The sequence below is a fragment of the Anopheles coustani genome, chromosome 2, assembly GCF_943734705.1.
Source record: "Anopheles coustani chromosome 2, idAnoCousDA_361_x.2, whole genome shotgun sequence".
NCBI classification, from domain to species: domain Eukaryota; kingdom Metazoa; phylum Arthropoda; class Insecta; order Diptera; family Culicidae; genus Anopheles; species Anopheles coustani.
The window spans coordinates 57,741,611-57,764,651 of record NC_071289.1 but is presented as its reverse complement, the minus strand read 5'-3'; the positions used below and the strand labels follow the sequence as shown (position 1 = coordinate 57,764,651).

Sequence of the window (23,041 nt, the reverse complement as noted above, 5' to 3'; positions counted from 1 at the left end):
CAAACATGCTATCCTGCAGAAACCTTGTGTGTCGCGAGGCAAACTTGATTTCTTTCTACGATTTTGTTCACGCATTTGGTTTTGTTTTTGGATTTCTTAAGATACGCACAATAAATAATAACAAAGAAGTTTTACTTGAAATGGGATTTAAATTCATTAGCATTAGCATTCAAGGTGTTTGATGATACACTTATGATACAGCATCTGATGGCGACCTTTTCCGTTTTATAATCTCTTCGATAGGCATATCACTATGGCACTGATTCATTTTTTACCCGACCAGCGAAAGCAACACTGTCTTGGAGATACCATCGGCGAGCGGCGTAAATACGCCGAAGACACTCGGATCCGACAGATCGGCACCCGGAAGATGCGTTCCAAGCGGTCGGAAGCCGTTCTCGTCCGCCACGTACTTCACCTGGTAAATCTCCCCATCCGTACCGACCTACCGGTACCAGCCGGATATGACCAGCTTCCCGGTGGCGGCGTCCACCTCCACCGTTTCGTCACGCCATTGACCATCCTTGGTTTTGTACCTACGAAAGTCAATCCAGAGAACAATTTTACATGATATGATGTTGATATGTTATCATCGACATATACTTACGAAAATGATTGTCCTCCGCTTAATCGCTTGCATGTGCCCTATTTATTCCACCCAATGTCACCACTACTAGCAAAAATGAAATCTGGCATTGGAGTGGTATTGAGTTTGATGAGTCCAGGTGGATGAACCTAACCTAAAACTCAGGCCTACCGCACGCCTCATTGTTGAACGGAATTGTCAAATACACCAGTTTCAAACTTGTTCGCCGGGGCGTTTCTACAATACTGTCGACAAGCATCTTGGATATACCATACTAGCCACTACAACCTATAGACTATAAGACATTTGCATGTAGGGCAGATAGCCAAGAAAGTGGAGTCGTGCTTTTTGATTTATCTATTTGTCTATTGATTGTTTTTTTTTTTGTTTTTTTTTATATATATACTATACTCCCCTCTACAATAAACTATATCTCTCTATCTTTTATCGTTCCTTCTTTTGACATTTTGTTCTATGTATTCTCAACTACTTTTTCACTGAGTCATTGTGGAGACCAAAAATCTATCTTACTGTATGGAGCAATTTTACTTGCACTCTTCATTGAAATTGAGCTTCATACATACAGCAAAAACTAAGATTTTAATATTTTGTTTTTCCGTCAGGTTTCCAATATTCTGTGTTGCATATTTCAGAACCGAAAGGGATAGCTTATAGCTTGGATATTTTTATTGAAATGCCACATCACATTGACACAACTTGAGAGCCTCTTAAATCTTCATGGTAAAATAGCTAAGTTGTATCCTTATAATTTGAATGGAAAAAATTATCCTACCAAAGACAACAATGCGGCGTTGTTCAACGAACCACCCACAGGAGTAGGAAAGGGTAACATTTGCACTGCAACATTCGGCTGCTCGATCGTTCGATATCCGTTCTCGTCGGCCACAAAGTCAACTCGATACGAGGCTCCATCTGGCGTGCGATAACTGTACCGACCGCTGACTTTCAGCACTCCCGTCGGCACATCGATCGTGCCAACTTCTTCGCGAATTTGTCCGTCTTTCGTTTCAAACCTAAAAAGAAACGAAGTAAGACATTTGATCGTCTGCCTATGCTCACAAACTTTCTAATGGTTTTATTTTTCTTTTACTTACGAAAACCGGTATCCATTCTCGGTCTGCACATTTTCGTATCGGACGAGATCCGCTCTTTCTTCCCCCAGTGGAGCGGCGGTCAAGGAAGCAGCGTGGAAGAGCATTAGGCAAAGTACAACTAACTGAAAACTCTTATAAAAATATGTTTAGATTGATTTCCTACAAGCTAAGACACAAACAGTACAGCCTTCACCTAACACTCACCACACGCATGATGGAACGATTGTTATCTGTAGTTTTTGTTCGCAAGGAGGATGAGTTCGGCTCCAAAACAAACGCAACCGTGGGACGCTTACCGATCCCTCCGTTTGGCAAGCTGTCGGTGAGACGAATGGACGCACGAAGACGTCCGTACGTTTATGTGCCATGCGACCCAAGCATGGCTGCTGTTCAGTCGTTGATGACATAAAATCAAACGGAGGTCAAACGTAACAATTTACACTTACAAACATGCTATCCTGCAGAAACCTTGTGTGTCGCGAGGCAAACTTGATTTCTTTCTACGATTTTGTTCACGCATTTGGTTTTGTTTTTGGATTTCTTAAGATACGCACAATAAATAATTACAAAGAAGTTTTACTTGAAATGGGATTTAAATTCATTAGCATTAGCATTCAAGGTGTTTGATGATACACTTATGATACAGCATCTGATGGCGACCTTTTCCGTTTTATAATCTCTTCGATAGGCATATCACTATGGCACTGATTCATTTTTTACCCGACCAGCGAAAGCAACACTGTCTTGGAGATACCATCGGCGAGCGGCGTAAATACGCCGAAGACACTCGGATCCGACAGATCGGCACCCGGAAGATGCGTTCCAAGCGGTCGGAAGCCGTTCTCGTCCGCCACGTACTTCACCTGGTAAATCTCCCCATCCGTACCGACGTACCGGTACCAGCCGGATATGACCAGCTTCCCGGTGGCGGCGTCCACCTCCACCGTTTCGTCACGCCATTGACCATCCTTGGTTTTGTACCTACGAAAGTCAATCCAGAGAACAATTTTACATGATATGATGTTGATATGTTATCATCGACATATACTTACGAAAATGATTGTCCTCCGCGCTGGTCGCTGCTGACTTCAAAGTGATCAAAGTTGTGGCCAACTTCATTTGCGGGTCGTGCGTCGATTGACAGGATTAGATTTACAATTATCACCAGATGACAAACTGTTTCCTAAACCAAGTAAAACAAACAAGACAATAAACTTCAGTTTGTTCGTAAACTCGTTCACCGCGCGAAACACTTACCTTATTCATGGTGGTTTCAAATTCAATGGTTCCAAATAGACGTCTGACCAGGTTCGCTGTTGCGATGGATTGACCAACAAGTTCCACCGTAGTCGCATTGGGACTGCTGAGCCGTGTTTGGGGAATGATCGCGTATTTGTTTTTTACTTTTCGAAGCGATCAACATTATACTGCCGACTGATCGATCAACGATGCGAAAGGGTAGCGAAATTCGAGAAGGTGCGGTGTCTGTTTCATGAGACATTCCAAAACCCACAACTTGTTTTGGGTTAGTTACGAAACTACCGAAGACGTTTTTTTTTCTTGGTTAGGAGAGCGGCGACCACTTTTGAATATGTTTTGGCTTTTGTTTCCATTAACTTGGGAAGCTTTCATGAGTCATTTATTTACAATAAGTACATCAGAGATAGTTTAACATTTAAATTACACGCACACACATGAACTATTTGAGTTTACACTGTACAAACAATCGATTAAAGCACAACGCACGGGAATTACTCACTTTTTGCCTTTTATCCAGTTAACGAAAGCAGCACCGTTTTGGAAATTCCTCCCGCAAACGGTTGAGATATGACGTACTGGTCCGGATCGGGATCGGCTCCGGGTAGATGAGCGCCGAGCGGTTGAAATCCTTTCTCGTCCGCGACGTACTGCACCGTGTAGGAAACCCCGTCCGGTCCAAGGTATCGATACCATCCTGAGATGACGAGTTTACCGCCATCCCAAGAAACCGTTTCTTCCCGCGTTTGTCCATCTTTTGTTTGATAACTGTGGATTTTAACAGCAGACAATTACCATTCGGGTTTTCATATGAACACCTAACAAGTGGCGAATACTCACGCAAACATTTGCTCTGTGTCATCGGCTTCGATGAGGAAACTTTTTAAATTTGGATCGACATCCTTTGCAGGGGCCCCGTTTACGTCACGCAATGTGATTGCAATCAGCAACAATAAAATCTGGGATTGAAGCAATGTACAGTTTAATGAAACCATGTGAATATTGCGTTGCTAAAGCTTACGTTCACCGTGTGCCTCATTCTTGGATGGAGCCGTCGAATACGCTAGATGCGAACCTGTTCGCACGGTCGGTGCATCAAGACTGTCGAAAATCATCCCGAAAGTAGAGGAAGCCACTCTCCAAGATAATACTGATGAATATTGGTCGCTCGAAAGGTTGCGTCTTGGAAGCTTGCTTTTTTTATTATTCATACATTCATTATGTTCTTTTTTGTTGTTTCGTTATGAAACACGACCTCTGCGCTGTGGTAAAGTTCGGTGGTAGATATAAATCCAACACTGTTTTTGTGTACAAACTTATTAAACATGCTATTGGTATGCCTTTAGAATACTTCTACTCGCAAAAAAATGTAATTTGATTGTATAGAAACATGTTTACGTAGAAGAAAAAAAATGTTACATACCGTGGTCTGTCTTTGTCTAGCCATCCCTACCATAGTTGACCTTGATTCGATGACGATGCGCACCAGTCCATTCACCGCGTCGGACATCTAAAAGATCTGAAAGACTCGAGTCGCCGGTGGACCAATTCAGTACTGAATTATCATCTTTGCGATCCGGACGCATGAACATTAAGCCACGAGCCATGGTAAGAACATCAACATTTTATCATTTCTTCAATTGATATTTTATATTTTTTGTTTTTGTTGTAGAACTATTTCACAACTGCCTCGTGCCTTGCGGTCATTTGCTTGCTGGTGCTAATGAAACCCGCTTTGGGAGCCCCTGCCCAAAATCTCGACCCGGAGTTGATTTTCTACGAGAATACGAGAGACGAAAATGGGTACAGCTTCTCGTACAAAACCAAAGACGGTCAGTACCGCGAGGAGCGTGGTGAGATTAATGCTGAAACGGGGGTCCTTGTCGTCAACGGAGTGTACGGGTTCATCGGGACTGATGGAGAATCGTACGAGTACAACTACGTCGCCGATGAGGAAGGATATCGTATTGTGACGAAGGAACCGGAAATTGGATTCGCTCCTCCACTGTCCAACGCTGCCTTACTGACACTCGTTGGTTGACACTACGGTTAGAATATATCGCTTTGTGAGTCTAGGTTGTAGTAGCAGTGGGTGATTGAAATAAAAGCAATTGCAATGGATTCGTACTTTGAACACATGTTGTAATTCACACCACATCACTAATTACTCGTATATTCGTAACTACATGAATAATAACATCTTTAATATGCGACAACAGGAAATTCTGGAAATCTCAAGTCCATAGCAAATAATGTCATTCTTTCATTTTATTCAACCGAACACAACTTTTGGGTATCTATATTTAATCACGGCAAATCAATCTTTTAAGTTTAAAAAACATGGACAATCTTTGTAGTTAGCTGGAACATCTGGATAGTCTGTACCTGCGAATTTAACGGCTAGTGACCAACAACCTTCATTGATCATCTCCATATTCATCAAGTGTTAACGTTATCCTTCATTTATTATCATGATGTAATTTTTTTTATACGGCACAATATTCCCTAGTAGGGCAAGGCCTTTCTTCGAAGAGAGTTAAGTGACCGAAAGACTGTATATTATGAATCGGCAGACTAGAGACTCGAGAGATTGTTTAAACTCTACCCCAAAGCCGTGTTGATTATACTATATTTACACATACCGATGTTTCCTTGATATTTGGAAACATTTAGGCCGTCATTTCGTCACGAAAATGAGCCAACTAAATCTCGGTCACAAGAAGTGTTAAACTGTCATTGGAACTCTTGCCTTTGCGGAAGCCGAATTGGGTCCTATCCTATGTGAAGGAGATTGTTTGTTTCAAACCACCTATCCAAGGACACCATCGATATTGGGCGATATGAGTTGTGTCTTTATGCAGGCTTATCGTTTTTCAACGCAGGGATTGCTTTTACAACTCTGCACGAGGTAACGCCCTAACTTTCTATTGAATAAATGCAACAATCGTTTCCACACCGCGTCTGGCAGAATGAAAAACAATTCCCAATGTGATGCATTCCCGGCGAGGAATTTTTACCCGAAAAAAAAGTGCCACTAGCTACTAGTGAAAGTTCAGTCATTGTGAACGGTGAATCCATGTTAGGATCACTGTCAGCTGCACCACTTTGAGATGAAAATTATGCTCCAGGAGAGAAGTTTCACATTTTGCCAACCATGAATTTTCTTTTGTTGTTTCAACGGCAAATAAAAGACCGTTGTGGTCGTTGAATTTCAAAACCTACCAACTGTGGTAGCATACAGAGTCCGCTAGAGGACGCTTAAGCGGTAAATGCGAGTACCCGGTTCGATGACCTTTGTTCAACAGACCTCGAATACTCATTGTCAATTTTCTCGGTTCGTTCCCGGTTCGTTCAAACAAACAAACAAAAGACTTCAATTAAACGATGAGCGATGAACTTTTGTAAATGATTTAAGAAAATTCAGGTCTTAAAAACTTTTGAAAAAAGAAATTTGTATTATCAAATAATATAAAAATCAATGCACCGTACAGAACAAAAGCAGGTTGTCAAGTCTGACGTTCCGAAAACTCACCAGTCCCATTTTGAACATTTCGGTCAGTCAGGTTTTTCAAGGCAGAAAGCAAACGTTTGTGACTTATTTTTTTCCAGCCAGTCTAGCTATAATGTCCTTCATGTGAAACTCGGGATTCGGGTGAGTGCACTGATCCTTATCGGGTTCAACTCCAGGTGGATGATCACTCAGCGGTTTAAATCCGTTCTCGTTAGCCTCGTACTCGTAGTAATTACCGTCGGAGGCCAGGCAAGTATACCTTCCGTACATGACATCAGGTTCATGATCGTCGGTTTGCTCACTCGAATACGTGTTTCTTAATTCTGTAATATCCACATCTTGCGTCGATGTTTGTAGAAATACGACGAACACCAGTAGTGTACAAATCTGGAAGAAGAACAAAGATAGTTGTAATGCTGATAATTATTTTACGATTATCATCCACGTAAGGATTGAAAATACTACCGATAGTTGCATTTTTTGTTAAAATTTGATCCCACCAGACGAGAAACGAACTTCAAACCTGATTGCTAAGCAGATGCTATAGCATTGGCGATAATTTACTCCAACGTTTTAGGTAGGTCACCTGCGAGAGAGAATGCCCCAGCGAAGAATAGCTTCTCACGATGCGTTCGAGAAACCAATACTAGCAACGACCGAATGCTTATAGAACAGTTGTGTTAACAAAATATCCAGATATAGATTCCAATCCATCAACATTGAGGTATGATCATGTATTGGTTTCGACTACCTTAACATAAAACGAGGATCAATATGAAAAAATAACATTTTGTTATTCTCATTGACAGTGTTCGTTCAAGAAGTGTTGGTTTATCTTCACTGCCAATTCCAAAAATCCTTACACCACCAAACAACTGCAATATTGATCTTATTGACAGATACACTCTTTCTTTCATCAAAGTCGAATCACGGCAGTACGAGTCGTTTGTTTGTTTATTGAATTTCAGTTAACACCAAATTCTATGAAAACTTACTTTTTAATGACTAAAGATACTCACAACACTGAACAAAAATCCAATCAGTGATCACCCAAATTCAGCAGATATAATTTTTAACGACCACAACTCGAGTATAAACAAGCTTGGGACAAACCAAGGGGTACAATTTCATCGCCTGATGACGAGGCGTCGGTGTTGGTTGGGAGTGGTGTAGAACTAAGAGATCCATCCTTTTGACCGTTTTCCTGTTCTGTCGTAGTGCTTTTGCTATCTTGGTTGTTATAATCTTCGACGCTGGGTGAAGTTTTATGGTTATCATCGTTGTCATAACTGGTTTCAACGCCGTGATGGTCATCATCTTTGGGATTGTTGGCGTCGAATGGAATGCTGTCTTCTTGGGGTTCAATTTTTTTATCCTTTGCTGGCATTCCGTAAGCTCCAAGAATAATGGAAGCCAGCAAAATCGTTACAATCTGTAGAAATTGCAAATCAAAAATGAAAGTATGTACGTTTGGCCAAAGGCTTATATAAATTACCAAGATTTTCATGCTCATGTTAATCTTTCTGCGATTACACTACTTCAAATGTAGACTAACACCTTTCCGTTTAATGAGCTCGAGTCAACTGACGAAAACTTCCTTCCATCCTTGTATTTATAGCATGAACGGTGTTCAAAAACAGAATCAACTAAAACCTGCTAACATTTTCTTTTTTATCTCTTTTTGGCAATTTTGGCTTATTAAGAAGGTTGTGAAAAACCGGTTTTTCTTTAGCTTGCTGATCCTAATACGGATGTGTTAATTCAATTTTGCGTTTTCATTAAGAAAACTGTCATCAATAAGAGGAAAAACAAACAAACAAAATTTAGATCTATCGTTTTCGTCTGTTATTGCACCATTTTTGTATTCTTGTAGTCTTACAGGACATATTTTAACTGTTTATACTGAATTAAAAGTTTTGTACCTTGCTTACTGCACTTATTCTTTATTCCTATAAGTTAAGACATCCCGCCATGCCGGCAGGTGAGTCATGACGAACATGCTTGTCTTACCGTCAACAACGCTAGCTCGAGTATACTCGGGCCCCATCAACAAAATGTTAGTTACACAATTCGAATTCATAGCTTCCGTCCTGGTAAACATATCAGTACATTTCCTGTCATTTGACATTTTTCCTGAATTGGCGTGTTGTTTTCGTCGTCATCGTCAGGATTGGTGCAGTCATCAGCGAATGTTATCACGTTGGGTTTCGGTTTTTCTAAGCGTCTTCGGCTGTCCGTAAGCTTAAAGAATTATTGAAGTCAGAAAAAGCGTTACAATCTGTAGACAATTTAGATCGAACATGTTAGCTTGTGAGTTTCGACATAGAGTATTTATATTTCTCATGATTTTCCTGTTGAGGATTCTAGATAAAATTTACCTCTTCCTTTCTATTTGTTGAGCTTGTTAAGTCAGACCTTACTTTTTTTTACCTTTGTGATAATTTTTGTTTTGTTCAACCCTTTATTTATGCCTTTTCTCTTGAGAATTGTTCTAAACCTTACTTGTTACTTTCAGAACACTAGAGGTCTGCACTCGTAGTGTTCTGATCTAGCACTGGCTGTCTCTGAGAGCCTAAAAATGTTTATTGGTATTGTGTATGTTCTGTCATATCTGCCATCTGATGGAACCAAAAGGTGCATGTTCAATAGATTGTGTAAGTAGGGTAACCTTACGTATGCAAAGAGTTATAAGTTGGAAGATTACTGTTCATCTCCGCATAGCGCACCCTTCCCAGATAAATTGACATACTCGATTCCCACAACAGACGGGAAAATCGTAGGAAACTAGACTCTTGGCAGTACTACCAAAGCCATTTGTTTTAACGTTTAATAACTGACGGATTAAGAAAGAAAAGAAGAAGACTGAAACAAATGTGTGTCCACCTATCGCACTCAGGAAACTCGAAACTCCATACTACTTTGACAGGAGTTTCACCAGTTTCTTAGCACAGTTTCCCATGTGGAGATGAACAATTAGGGAATTATAACCCTCCTCCTGATCTGTGTATGAGTGTGATAAGATCTAATTTCGCTTCTGGGGTCTCCTTAAATCAAGTAGGTGGTCTACAAGGTGGCCACCAGCGCTTCTTGGTCGGCGATAATTGAATAAGTCCAGCGGAACTTACCAAGACTGGCATTGAGGCGTCTTCTGGGAGACAACACAACGTCCATACCATCGTATCCTGTCCGCTGCAGGTTGCCGGGCCTGCTGACATTTGAGAACGTCGATAAATTTCCCAAGCATCGTTCGCGAGCTTGCTCTTGGATGAGTTGGATACCCCGTCTGTCCACGCCAATGTCCCGTTATACGGCCCCGTCCACTTTCTTCGTCCTCGTGAATTGATGTCAAATCATTTAGGTCGGGGGTGGGTGTTCGAACTTTTACAGATCGTTTGGTTTGGCGCAAATGTTCTGTCCTGCTTTGATATTTTTATAGGTACAATCGGTTTTTCTTGACCTTGATCGTGCTCTCTCGTGTTTTTCCACCGTTGTTGTCATCTATGTGATCAATTTTGTCATCATCATTATCGTCTAATTCGGAACTTGCTGGGACATCTTGGTTGCTGACTTCTTCGGGAATGCTGTCATTCTTGCACATGTTGCCTTCTTAGGGTTCAGTTTCTCTACTCTTTGTTGGCATTCCATAAACTCCAAAAATAATGGAAGCCACCAAAATCGTTACAATCGGTTGAAATTGAAGAATTATTTAATTAATTTATCTAATTAATCTTGTTTATTTAACCAAAAATGAATATGAGTTTCCAAGATTTTCATGACGATGACGGGCACCAACACTAATAACCCTGTGGCCGAAAATAGTTTTTTTGATTTTTTTTGTTCCAAACAAGAAAACACATGTAGAATGTAAGGAAATTATCTGCACAGTGATATTAGCGTGTTAGTGCCAAGCGCGATTTGGCATACAGTATAAAAAAGATTGAATTTTGTCTGAGACTGATATTGAAAATATTATTCTACAAAGATGAATTGGTGGGGAATGCATTATATATTTACACTGTTTTCAGGGCCAGTTCGTCCGTATCAAGCTGCTCTTTGCCGGTAGTAGGCAGTGAATTGCACGCGCAAGGCTTTTGTTTGGCATCGTTAGGAAGTTTAACTTTGCCGTTATCGGTAGCAACATTGGTGCGCCGAAAAAAGGTCGCGTTCTCTCTTGTCAAAAGTTCCGGGATTTTTTCCATGAGCTGGTATTATATTTTGAGGTAGTGGTATAGGTAGATAGAGTGTAATCTTACGTACGAATAATATCAGCATCTTTAACATTTACATTTACATTTACATTTTATTTAGAACAATTGTTTGCCGCTTGGGCTTTACAAAACATGACTTAACACTAGCTTAGTTGGATTGCGGGAAATGGGAGAGGATACGGGTACGGAATAGGGAGATGGTGATGTTGTAGTCAAACAGGGTACTCACGGCATTGAAGGCCGACAGCGAGCGAAGTAACGGATCGTTCTGGCCATAAGTAGTGCGATGGGTGGGAAGAAGGAAAGGAGGTCTATCGCGAAGATGACGCGAAGGGATGTAGAAGGGTAAGGACGATAGGAGGAGAGGGGCATCAAGGTTATGGAGGAGGAGGTTTGCAATAAACAAGGATTGGGAGGTCGCGTGTCGTTGCCGAATGGTTTGAAGCCCAAGCAGATGACAACGCGCAGGGTAGGGGGGAATAGGAACTGCGGGGTCGTTTACAAAACGTCTCACAGCGAGGCGAGTAAACTTGCGCTGCACACCTTCCAGCCTGTTCATTGCTGTAACCCCCGCAGGGGTCCACACAACACAGGAATATTCCAGTATTGGGCGGACCCAGCAGCAGTACAGCGCCCTCAGACAAGAGGGGTCCCGTATTTCCACTGACATGCGCGTTATTAGGCCAAGTGCCCTGCTCGCTCTGTCCACAACCGAGTTAATGTGGTCAGTGAAAGTGAGTCGGTCATCCAGCCACACCCCGAGATCCTTCACCACAGATACTCTCGAAAGTGGAGTGCCACAAAGAGCGTAATCAAAGCAGATCGGATCCCGAATGCGGCCAAACGACACAACGTTACACTTGGACGGGCAGAGCACTAGGCCGTTCACGACACACCAAGCTGAGAAATCGTCAAGAGTTCTCTGGAGGGAATGGCAGTCAAGGAGGGAGGAAACCGGGAGGAAAATCTTAACATCATCGGCATATAGTAAGTGCCCCTCACCAGGAAGGACACCCACGCAGTCATTGATGAAGATGGAAAACAGGAGAGGACTTAGGACGCTCCCCTGAGGGACCCCAGAAGGACCCGCAAAGGGAAGAGAGAGGTGATTCACCACTCTAACCCTATAGGAGCGACATGTGAGGAAGGATTTGAACCACGATAGCAATGGATCGCCCACACCGTGTCGCTCGAGTTTTGCCAACAGAAGGTTATGAGGTAGGCAGTCAAATGCAGACTTGAAATCTGTATAGACCACATCTACCTGGCGTCCAGAGGTGATGGCCGGGTACAACCGAACCATGAGCGACATAAGATTTGTGGTGGTAGAACGGCGGGGCATAAATCCATGCTGGTGAGAGGATAAGAAGGAATGGAAGCAAGGGAGCAGGAAGGAATGGACAACAGACTCGAGGACTTTGGCCACAGAAGATAGGAGGGAGATACCTCGATAGTTGGAAGGAGTTGATTGACATCCTTTCTTATGGGTCGGAACTAACCAAGCTGCCTTCCACATCACCGGAAACACCCCTTCTCGCAAAGATCGCGAGAAAAGGCGAACCAAAATCGGGGCGAAAGCAGTCTTGCAGCTCTTTAACACATACGAAGGGATGCCATCAGGACCAGGAGCAAAAGATATCTTCAGCTTGGTTAGGGCAGTCAGCACAGACTCCTCAGAAATTGCAATGTGGTTTAGGGACATGTCGGAGTAAGGTATCCGAGCCAGTCCCAATGAGAGGGACGCCGTAGAGCAAGCGGGATCTACAAACACCTGCGAGAAGTGTGTTGCGAACAGCTCACAGATGCTGGAAGGGGTGGAGGCAGTTGTTGAACCAAATGATAAGGAAGGGGGGATTTGGGAGTTACCCCGACGGGAGTTTACATGGCGCCAGAACGACCGGGGGTTAGACGTGAAGCGAGCCTACAACCGACAAAGGTGCAACCCGTAACGGATGCGGTTGTATGACCGGTAAGCAGACGCGGCGTACTTGAACACCTCACGACGGAACGGGGTATGATAAGCGTGATAAACGCGTTGAGCACGCTTCATATCGGCCTTCAACACTCGCAGATGCCTATCAGACCACAAAGGACTAGGAAGGGATTTCTGGGGCGGGCAACATAGAGGAAACAGCGACGCTAACACGGAGTTAAAGGTGGAGACAGTATCATCAAACGTTACAGCATCGTCCAGGAAAGACCAATCGGTGTTGAGGAGTAGTCGGTTGAGCTTCGCTTTGTCGAGCTTTTGGAAGCACAGCGATCGTGGCTCACGACGGCGGGTGGGCGAACGCCTCGCTGTGGTAACGGGCGGAATCAACAATGTGACATCGAGGGCCGGGTGGTAGCGGTCCTCAGGGACGAGCGGGAGCGGTGCGGTGGTAACGGGTGAGCAAACAGCGGCCGCATTTGCGTTAGCAAAGACCAGGTCCAACTGCCGGCCTAGCAGGTTTGCGACACCCGATATCTGCAGCAGATCGTTGTGAGCCATGTCGTCGGCAAGCCGGAAATTGCCGGAAGTGATGCAGTGCGGTGCGTAGGAGGTCGGTGAGGATGGGGCAATGCGCCAGCCTAGAGATGGGCAGTTGAAGTCGCCGAACAGCAGCAGCATATCGCGAGCTGCCATCGTTGCTTGGATATCCTCGATGCAGCAATTCAGATCATCCCAGACGGCTTCTGAGGAGCTGTTGGTGGGGGGGATATAAACAACCCCAACGTAAAGCGAGGATCCACCAAGCTTTAAACGCACCCACAGGAGTTCAAGTGAATTGAACGAGTGCTGCACCAATGAGGACACGTAGTTGGACGAACAGGCGATGAGGACACCACCACCACGAGATCGAAGGCTGTTGTTTGAGTTGCGGTCCACACGGTAGACCACGAAAGCATCATCGAACAAAAGCGATGACGGGACCGAATCATCAAGCCAGGTCTCGGTCAGCACGCAGACGTCGAACGCTGGTGAAGTGGAGGTGAGGAAAAAGTCATGCACCTTTGTTTTTAAGCCTCGGACGTTTTGGTACGTCAAGTGCAGGGCGTTAGTGCTGACCGGGCAAGCGACGGCAGGATCAGTTTGCGGTGGCGATGAGTGACGATCGGACGTATGGCGGTGAGTGAGGCGAATATCGGCGGTCGGTGCGGTGGGCTGGGGAAATACGACATTTCCATCCAACTGTGAGGAACTAAGATGAATCAGCGGGGTGTGCGGTAGTGGTGGTCGGAGCTGTGAATCATGGCTGCTGTGAGCCACGCAGATGCGCTGCGCCGCGAAATCCCTCCCGCGGAGCATGGTGGAACACGAATTCTCTGAACCCCATGCCAAGCGGCCACGTGCACGGATCCAGAGCCTTATCACGAAGAGAGAGCGGCACACCGACCTTAAAGGAATTGAAGGTCACGGCGCTCGGTTCGCGATCCTTAGGTAGCTGTCTAATGGTCACGATGTCGTTCGTGCCGATACGTTGCTTGACCATGGTATCCACCTCAGCGTCGGAAACCGACGGGGCGATCCTGGTAATGAAAAGCCAAAACCGCGGAGGTCTTTGTGGCACAATTTTAAAGAGGCAAGGCATCGTACCGTGGAGGAGCCGCGGGGCGGGCTGGGCAGGCGGTATCGCATTATCCGTGTGGCTAGTTACTGGCGTAACGCTTAGGATGGTGTTGTAATTAGTGCTCGTAGTGTTATTATCGGCAATGGTGAGTACGGGATGCGGGGCTTGCGTGGTAGTGATGCCGGCAGGGATGAGCGTAGGGTTGACCAAGTCATCAACTAACGTGTGCGTGTGAGCAGGTCCGTTAATCTTAGGATCAGGATTAGTGCCACCAATGGTAGGTATAGTGTGTGTGGCATCGGGCGCATGACTGGGTGCAGTGGTGCTGATCGATTGCGGGGTGGCCAATGGCGTATGTGTGTCGATCGACGATGCCTCAGTGTTGGTGCCAGAAGCCAGTGAAGTGAGACGCCGTTCAAGCGCCATGATGTCGCTCCGGACATCGGCGATCGATGAGGCGAATAAGTCTCGAAGGTCCGTCAACACGCTGCGAGGACAGACGAAGCAATCCGGACATCTCCAGGACAGGCCAGTACCAGGCCGCTTAAGCTCCTTCAGCACCGATGCAGGAACACCCATACAACCCGCCTTGCAATGATAAACGGCTTTGCAAGAGCCAGCACATGTATAAGTATTGGTGCCTGAGGCAGGCAAGGAGCAAACACGGCACACTTCAACCATAGCGAGCACCAAATTGATAAAAAGTTCGAAAATGTAAACAACGCGGGCAAGTCACGACCAAACAAACTTGCTGGGCCAAAACACGGGGTACTGAGGCAACTTAGAGCCAAAAACTGCAGATAACCGGAGCGCTTTTCACTGAATATTCTACGATGAGCGCGGAGTGCGTAAACGGTGCGTGCGGTTCGAGCGGAGATTTTTTTTTTTTGTAACAGTAAATCTATTATTTTCGTAAAATAAAAAATTTTATGCTTTTGCATTTCAGCGTTTCATTTTTTTCACGGCCAGATCGAGTACAGAGCAAGAAATAGCTTAGTAAGACCTCCATGTGATCATTTCGGAACTGGACGCACCTTTTTCATTTTCGTCATCTTCGTGAATGGTGTGGTCCTTGTGGATTTCGTCATTTTCAGGTTCAGTTTTTCTTACCTTTGCCAGAATTCCACAAGCTTCTAGAATGGCAGAACCCACAAAAATAGTTACAATCAGCAGCAATTGAAGAGCAAAACATTTACCCTTTTACGTTTAGTCCTAGGTTTACACAAATTATCAAAATTTTCAATGAAATTTGTTTGACAAATTGTTCAATGTTTATGAAAGTTTTTCCTGTCATACACAAAGTTTTCAAAAAAGTCTCGAAGCGTCCAAATTCAAAGCTACCGTTAATCCACTAAGCTGCAATCGAAAAGTTACTACCCCTGTATAATGATCCTCTTAATCCGACTTTGGTCATTTTTGAACTATAAGGGGGTCGTCATACACGAAAAAATACGGTACCTTGGTAGCTAGTAATATATTCCAAAACAAGTTCTGAGCAAGAATTCTAAAACAAGTTCTGAGTTCCGTTATAGCTTGGCTTTTATGCTCTTGGTTTATGTTGTAGGAAGGAAGAAACCGGTCGTATATTTTATGATTGAATCATGCGTGACTGTGTGTTTTGTTTGGTGATTAAATTAAAGAAATACGTAACAAATTAAACGCATGAAGTTGCGTGCAAAAATTGTAATTGCCACTTAGGCTTTGTATCGTACTTGAGCCCGAGAAATCTATTATCTCCTGTTTGTATTTCACACACGTTGGTATCTCGAAACACGAGTGCTTCAATAAACTGGTGTTTTGAGATACGAGTGAGCATTACTTTGCATTGAAATGAGAGCAGGATTCGGGAAGCGAAGCAAAGCATAATTCGCCGCTGCCCACGACACCTTCTAGCAAAATTTGGAGAGGTGAAAGAGGCCACCCGGCTCAAAGCCTATATAAAATATATTTACTACTACTTCTAGCAGAGTTGGGGTTTTGGGAAATGAAACCCCCGTTATTGAATGGATGAAACCCATGTCTCGAGAGACAACTGTAATTAAAGCACATGATCTTGTTGATAGCAATTGAAAACTACCTAGTGATGGAACATAAGAGTGTTTAAGATTCTATCTTTTAATTCTGTGTTACTCCTTTGAGAGACGTCGTGAAACTGCCAAATTTCAAACCCGAAGAACAAGAAGATACCGTACTTAGAGAGAATGCTACGATAACTCGGTCTATCGAAATAAGGATTATCTAGCACAGCATTAAAACAAGTATAAAGATCTAAGTAAAACAAGTATAAACATCTAATAGTAAACATTAAATCTTTCTTAAATATGATTTATTTGAATCAAAAAGTATATGATGAAATGTCAAAGACTCAAACAAGCTCTGTACCATATGCATCTTTTTAAGTTGTGAATTGTTTGATGATGTTTTGGACACATCGAATAAATAGAGAATCGAATAGAAATAGAGCACATGATTCATTTACCACCCAAAAGTACAAAACGTACGTTTTCTCAATGGCAAAACGTCCTTTCGTTATTCATGCTTCCTCGAAATAATTTTAAGCGATTGACACCTCTTCACTTCAAATTAAACAAAAGATATTTTCAGTTACCCACATAAAGATGCAAGACAGTTTGTTTTAAGAACAAATGGTGCAAAAGGTATCATAGTACGTGGAGGTTGCGTTGTTATGCTGAAGCGATGTGTAGCATTATGCGGTCCATCATGTTGACCTTCCTCCTGTTCTGGTGTGCTGTTCACAACGTCGTGGTTGGCGTCTTCTTCGAGATTGATTTCGTCATGACGATTGTTGTCATCTTCGGAATTGAGTTCACCATCACGGTTATCGTCAGCATCGGCATGTACATCGTCATTACTGTTATCGTAATTTTCGGGAATCACGTCAGCCTTGCGTATGGGATCATTTTGGTGTTCAGTTTCTACTAGTTTTGTCGGCATTCCATAGGCTTTAATAATGACGCAAGCCACCACTATCGTAACAATCTAGAAATTTCAATGCAAAACATTAACTTTGTGCTGTTGGTGATAGTGCAAGAAAAACTACCAAGATTTTCATGCTGATATAACACACACTTGATCACATGTAGGCTTGTACCTTTACGCTCGAATAGTATGCTGAAACTGATGAAATGTGCCTTCCAGTCTAGTATTTATACCACGACCGCCAAATGATTTCCAAAACGGGTTCCAGAAAAGAATCCACAAAACAGCTTTTAGCTTTGACAAACACGTGCCAATGGTTGACTCTTGGTCCATGAAAGCACTTTGAACAAATCTTTTATTTGCCTATTTGCATACTTCTTTTTGACGAAGTGAATAACAAGAACTCAGCTATCTGGTAAACTTAGAATTAGAAACTAATTTCATATTATTAAGATGTACGTGACTTAGGAGTTATGTTAGACAAAACATTTAATTTTAACCTCCATTTGAAACAAATTATAGCTCAAGCTTTGAGAATGCTAGGTTTTATTTGTAAATTGTCCAAAGATTTCGACGACCCGACATGGTTGAAGGCTCTCTTAAGTTGAAGGCTCTATTCTTAAGTCTAACAGCATCTTATGGTACCCCTATACGAACCTGTGGGTCAAAAAACTTGAAGCTGTACAACGGCAATTTACACGATTTGCACTGTACTCTTTTTCACGTAATGTTTCGTTCAATCTTGACTAAAAAGTTGTTTAAAATCTACTTTACAATGCTGCGCTGGGCACTTCTGCTGGTGCACCGTTGCTACAAACGAGCTTCTTAATCAAATAAGAACCATATCTTATCTTAACCACATTCTCATAATATCATTCTCATTACGAACGGTGAAGAAGCGCTATTTTTTGTATTAGTAAGAGTAAAAATCCAGTTGGAAAGTCGATCAGTTTTGTTTACGGGCGGGCACTTTTGCGAGTGCACCAGCCAATCGTATATGTACACATTAGTTCTCTCGTACATGTGTTGAATGCATCCATGTGAAATTGTCAATGTATAGGTGCCTTTCCTGTGCACATTACATTGTACCCAGGCCGGACCCTAGGTGAGTTTAACTTGCCAAATAAGAATTTGATTCACAGCATTGACTAACCGAGGATATTTTTATCGAGTAGATATTGATGTTGGTGAAGTAAATTTGGAAGAAAATAAAACTTTGGAATAAAATCGAGGAAACAAACACGCAAATATAGCCAACAATTTAAAGCTTATTAAAAAATGTCTAAGTATGCACGCTGGACTGGGCAATACTACTGGTGCACACAGTTTCATTCGAAGAATTTTTCATGCAATTGTTCTATTTAGCGTGAGATTACCAGTCAATTTGTACATCGACATTGAGCAGGACAACGTAGATGAGCTGTTTAACTCGTTTTTCAGGTACATTTATTTAGTATCAATTACAGATTGCAGAACTAAATGAACCATTAATGATTCCTCAAACTATTTCATATTTCACTCAACATCCTGACAAAATTCGTCGTCGTGTGTCGTGTCGTTCTGGTTATAATAAACCACGTAACATGGTTTACCTAAGTAGGTATTACTTTTTTTTAAAGTGCACAACCATCTCATTTTTTCACGAGACGCCACTGGTTGAAGATGAATAAGTAATAATAAATTTCTGACCCGATCTTTAGTAATTTACACCAAACTAGTAGATTAATTAAAAGATGCACTAAAAATTAAAATGGCCAACAGATAATCGCAGTGAGCAGAGTCCAAGATTCATGTCTATACATAGAAGACGATCGGTCTTATCAGCGTGCGGTGCACACTTCATGCGTGGAAGAAGCCATCTAAACTTCAAGAGTTTGTGAAGCCAATAGTAGGCATGATTTCTCTGAACAATGCGCCTTCTGATTTCGCAGCTCACCTAGTTGTCCGAAGTTACGACAGTGCCGAGGTAGCAGAACTCCTCTGCTACCTCAAGTTCGTCGCCCTTCACTGCTCCCCAGCCTGCCGCTGTCATTATAATCCAACGCAAATGCAAACAAATCTGGGTTCAAGAGCGAGATCTTCTAACTCGCTCGCGCTCTTTAGTTCATACACAATTTAGGTATATGAGACGGACAAATTTGGAATAAAATCAGACTTTCATGGGAATCCATCCGAGGCGGTCACCTTGACCGTCTTGGTACGAGGCTCGTGGATGTTCTCATCATCTCAACCTCGACACTTGTGAGGAAAGGAAGTTTCGGCCTAATAATGTTGTACCTTTTCAGCAACCTTACCCTAAGGACTTGAGAAAATTTGATAGCGTTGAACCAAACTCTCAGAAAATCCACAAGTTCAATTCCTCTCCTTACCCCAAGGGCTTAGGTAATTTGAGAGCGTCTACTCCGGCGTCGGCATAGTCACGGCACGGACCAAACTCGCAGAAAATCCGCAAGTCCAATTCCAACCCGGTTGCGATTTCTCCGGTGTCGGCATAGTCACGGCCCGGACCGAACACGTTGATACTAAAACCGAAGGAGTCAAGTAAAGAGTAAAAGGTGTTCGCGTTGTAGACGACTGACGCACACGGTCAAGCTACCTTCGCGCTTGATCGGACAATTCTACTTCAATGAGTTTTCTGGTTTTCTTCCTTTTTCTTGGATTTAAAAAAATGCATTCTTATAAATTCTTAATTGAGTCAAAAGAAATAAACCACCAGAAGACTTTGTTCGATTCAGTTCAGTCGATGTTCAGTATCCGTTATAGATAGTTACGAAGATTGATACGGTTTTGAGTTTTAGCATCACGAACTAACAAACATTCATTTTTATTAGTCGGTTTCCAGTTTTCGTTACAAATGGTAAATTTTATTATTTTTATAAGGAAAATAGTCGTTTTTACGAATTTTCTCATTTTCCGGATATTCTTTGAGAATTTTTAAATACTCTTTTTTCCTAAACCTTCCTTGGGTAAAAAGGAACAAATCATACGAAGACATCATCAAGATTGTTAGAGCCGGTTTTGTGGTTAAGCATCATGAACAAACAAACATTTATTTTTATAGATATACATAAAAAAGATAATAAACGCTTGTTTCAATACAATCTCCATTTAATCTATTTGTAACACCCCAGACAATCGTTTTAAGGATCAAACAAATTATTTGTAACTCTACATATGAAAGTGGCACCATTATTCTACCGCAACTCACATATCAGCTTTTTAACAATTTTCGACCATGTAACAAATGCTTATTAAAACTGTATTACATCGTTTCCCAGCTTAGTCCTATTGTTTTTAACAACTTCAGGTAGTTTGTTAAGAATTTATCGACTCTGGATCTTTTTTTTGGGTTACAAGATACATTTTTCAAGATAATAACACGTGCATTGCTTAAAGAGGGAAAAACAGTTGAAAATTACAAATAATAAACCATAGATTAAGAAATAAAGCAGAAATACTAGGTCCGCGACGATCAAGCGTTGACGACGGTAAGAAAATCTCACGAGCACTGGGAAACACCCCGACTACGACGGTTCGAATCCCAACCGACACTGGATCCTTTTTGTTACGAGAGGGGGTTTTATGTCAGGCTGCAGGAAACGCTAAATCCTCTTTGTATATAGTGTGAAGTAAATTCACTAAAGCTTTATGTGAAAAAATGTTGCTTTGTGTCGTTCCATAGAATTAAAGAATCAAAGGTATTCGTGTATAGGCTTAACGATCAATGAATCTAGTCAGATCGTCTTTTGAATGTACTAGCTATTCGTTCACTGTGGTGGGAAGATTGTAGCCTAGTTCCCCATTCCCTTGTCTACCTCTCGGGTTACAGACCATGAAAAACCCCAGGCTGGTAGCTCAGACAGTATTTGTGCTCAAATTATTCCGTGGAAAAGTTGAAACGCCATCCCTGCTAGAGCTAGTCGAATTCAATTCACTCTAGTAGCATTCAACAAAGCCTATCCAACTTTTGATTTGCATAGATCTATCGACACATTTAAAACCAGACTTCTTGTCGATCCGAACTTTATGTTAAAATAAGCTGTTGTGATTATTGTAAATTAGTTCTTAAGTCATTCATTGATACCTCGTTGATTTGATCCATTAGCCATGATTGTTTCACGATGGAGGCGCCTAGTGGATGGTAAATTGTAAGTTTCAAACATAAGCAGCAATGTACCTGCTGCAACTCTTGCAACCTCTTGGTCGGATATCGGTTATAAACTTAAATAAAAGCCAAGCGATTTCTTCCAACGCGCATAAACGCGAGTGGTTAAAAAAACTTTCGCTTTATTGATTCCGTTCCGAGCCAAGAGTGAAACCCTCTTTCCTCTTGGCTCCTCTTTATATCTATTATCCTTCGGTTCTCATGAGCCCGACCGACGATCGCTAGCCAAGCGTGGACATTCCTCTTAACTTTAACTTATGTGGCGCTACAACCGCTGAGCAGTCTTGGCCTGACGAAGCTCCATCCGAAACCGCTCACGGTCGCTCGCCACGCTGGTCCAATTCCGTATCCCCGCTTTATTGGCGGCTTCGTCTACGCCATCCTTCCACCTCAATTTAGGCCTACCACGCCTCCTCTGTCCTTGGGGACAGCCTAAAAGGACTTTACGGGCTGGGTCGTCCGGTGCCATTCTCATGACATGACCAGCCCACTGGAGCCTGGCGAGTCTAATTCGTTGTACGACGGTGAGGTCTCCGTACAGCTCGTAGAGCTCGTCATTATATCGGCTCCTCCATTGTCCCTCCTCACATATGGGGCCAAAAAATCCTCCTGAGCATCTTCCTCTCGAACACGGCTAAGAGGGTTTCGTCAGATTTGGACAGAGTCCATGTCTCGGAGGCGTATGTGAGTACTGGTACTATGTATGTTCGGTATAGTCCCAGCTTCGACTGTCTTGACAGGTATCGTGAGTGGAAGAGATTTCTCAGACTGTAATATGACCGGTTGGCTGCCAGCACCCTAGCGCGAATTTCATCTTCAATGTTGTTGTCGGTGCTGACCTTTGACCCAAAATAGGTGAAATTTTAGACGACTTCAAAAGAGCGTTCACCTACTTGTACGTCACCCCCGCGTAGGCTTTCGGCAATTGTTGGCAGGGTCGCTGATGGTGCCACCATCATCTTGGTTTTTCTCTCGTTTATCTGCGATCCGAGGTTATTCGCCGCTTGCTCGATCCTTTGGTATGCTTCTGCTACATAGGAGAGTCTTCTAACAATAATATCAATATCATCAGCGTATGCCAGGATCTGGATTGACTTATAGAAGATGGTCCCCGAAGTTTCCACCTCCGAGTCTCGGATGGCCCTCTCTAGCGCTAGGTTGAAGAGTATGCAGGCAAGCCCATCCCCTTGGCGCAGTCCCTTGGTGGTAGCAAAGGAACTTGAGAGTTTTCCATCCACCTTCTCCTGACAAGTGACGTTGGTCATGGTCATTCTTACAAGTCTGATTAATTTAGCCGGGATTACAAATGAGCTCATTTCTTGATACAGTTTTACCCTGGCTATGCTATCATATGCGGCATAAAATCAATGAAGAGATGGAAAGTGTTTTGTTGGTACTCTGCCATCTTCTCCAAGACTTGCTGCATGGTGAAGATCTGATCAATGGTTGATCTCCCTCTTCGGAATCCCCTCTGATAGTTTCCTACTATCTCTTCAGCGTATGGGTCATGTCGTTGTTGAAGAACGAGGGAGAATATTTTGTAGGCGGTATTCAACACCGTAATACCCCAGTAGTTACTGCAGTCTAACTTATCTCCCTTTTTGTATATGGGGTAGATGATACCAAGATTTCAATCACAAGGCATCGATTCGCTATCCCATATCTCAGATGTCAGTCGATGAATTTCGTTCTCTAGATTTGCGCCTCC

The 23,041-nt window shown here is 42.9% G+C and overlaps 4 protein-coding genes across 4 annotated transcripts; 1 reads left to right on the top strand and 3 right to left on the bottom strand.

Annotated features, from left to right (window-relative positions):
* Positions 1 to 445: 445 nt before the first annotated feature.
* Positions 446 to 1,914, bottom strand: LOC131264697 (larval cuticle protein 1-like). Its single transcript, XM_058266967.1, has 4 exons — positions 1,900 to 1,914; positions 1,702 to 1,823; positions 1,438 to 1,620; positions 446 to 536 (listed from the first exon to the last, which is right to left on the bottom strand). The coding sequence occupies exons 1-4, from the start codon at positions 1,912 to 1,914 to the stop codon at positions 446 to 448; spliced, it is 411 nt and encodes a 136-aa protein (XP_058122950.1).
* A 503-nt stretch (positions 1,915 to 2,417) lies between these two features.
* LOC131264696 (larval cuticle protein 65Ag1-like) lies at positions 2,418 to 2,967 on the bottom strand. The gene is made up of 3 exons (XM_058266965.1): positions 2,959 to 2,967; positions 2,754 to 2,884; positions 2,418 to 2,682 (listed from the first exon to the last, which is right to left on the bottom strand). Exons 1-3 carry the CDS (start codon positions 2,965 to 2,967, stop codon positions 2,418 to 2,420), a joined length of 405 nt encoding a protein of 134 aa, XP_058122948.1.
* A 503-nt stretch (positions 2,968 to 3,470) lies between these two features.
* On the bottom strand, positions 3,471 to 3,997 carry LOC131264695 (larval cuticle protein 65Ag1-like). Its single transcript, XM_058266964.1, has 3 exons — positions 3,980 to 3,997; positions 3,799 to 3,917; positions 3,471 to 3,726 (listed from the first exon to the last, which is right to left on the bottom strand). Exons 1-3 carry the CDS (start codon positions 3,995 to 3,997, stop codon positions 3,471 to 3,473), a joined length of 393 nt encoding a protein of 130 aa, XP_058122947.1.
* A 545-nt stretch (positions 3,998 to 4,542) lies between these two features.
* LOC131264694 (larval cuticle protein 65Ag1-like) lies at positions 4,543 to 4,999 on the top strand. The gene is made up of 2 exons (XM_058266963.1): positions 4,543 to 4,566; positions 4,631 to 4,999. Exons 1-2 carry the CDS (start codon positions 4,543 to 4,545, stop codon positions 4,997 to 4,999), a joined length of 393 nt encoding a protein of 130 aa, XP_058122946.1.
* The last annotated feature ends 18,042 nt before the right edge of the window (positions 5,000 to 23,041 follow it).

Bases quoted from the DNA above. Each gene is read 5' to 3' on its own strand.
- LOC131264697 (XM_058266967.1), bottom strand. The intron at 1,621-1,701 runs GTAAGTAAAAGA...GTTTCTTTTTAG, and splicing joins GAGAATGGATACCGGTTTTC to GTTTGAAACGAAAGACGGAC. The intron at 537-1,437 runs GTTACCCTTTCC...TGACTTTCGTAG, and splicing joins CCGAATGTTGCAGTGCAAAT to GTACAAAACCAAGGATGGTC.
- LOC131264695 (XM_058266964.1), bottom strand. The intron at 3,727-3,798 runs GTGAGTATTCGC...TAAAATCCACAG, and splicing joins GACACAGAGCAAATGTTTGC to TTATCAAACAAAAGATGGAC.
- LOC131264694 (XM_058266963.1), top strand. From the start codon at position 4,543: ATGAACATTAAGCCACGAGCCATG. The intron at 4,567-4,630 runs GTAAGAACATCA...TTTTTGTTGTAG, and splicing joins ACATTAAGCCACGAGCCATG to AACTATTTCACAACTGCCTC.
- LOC131264696 (XM_058266965.1), bottom strand. The intron at 2,683-2,753 runs GTAAGTATATGT...TGACTTTCGTAG, and splicing joins CGCGGAGGACAATCATTTTC to GTACAAAACCAAGGATGGTC.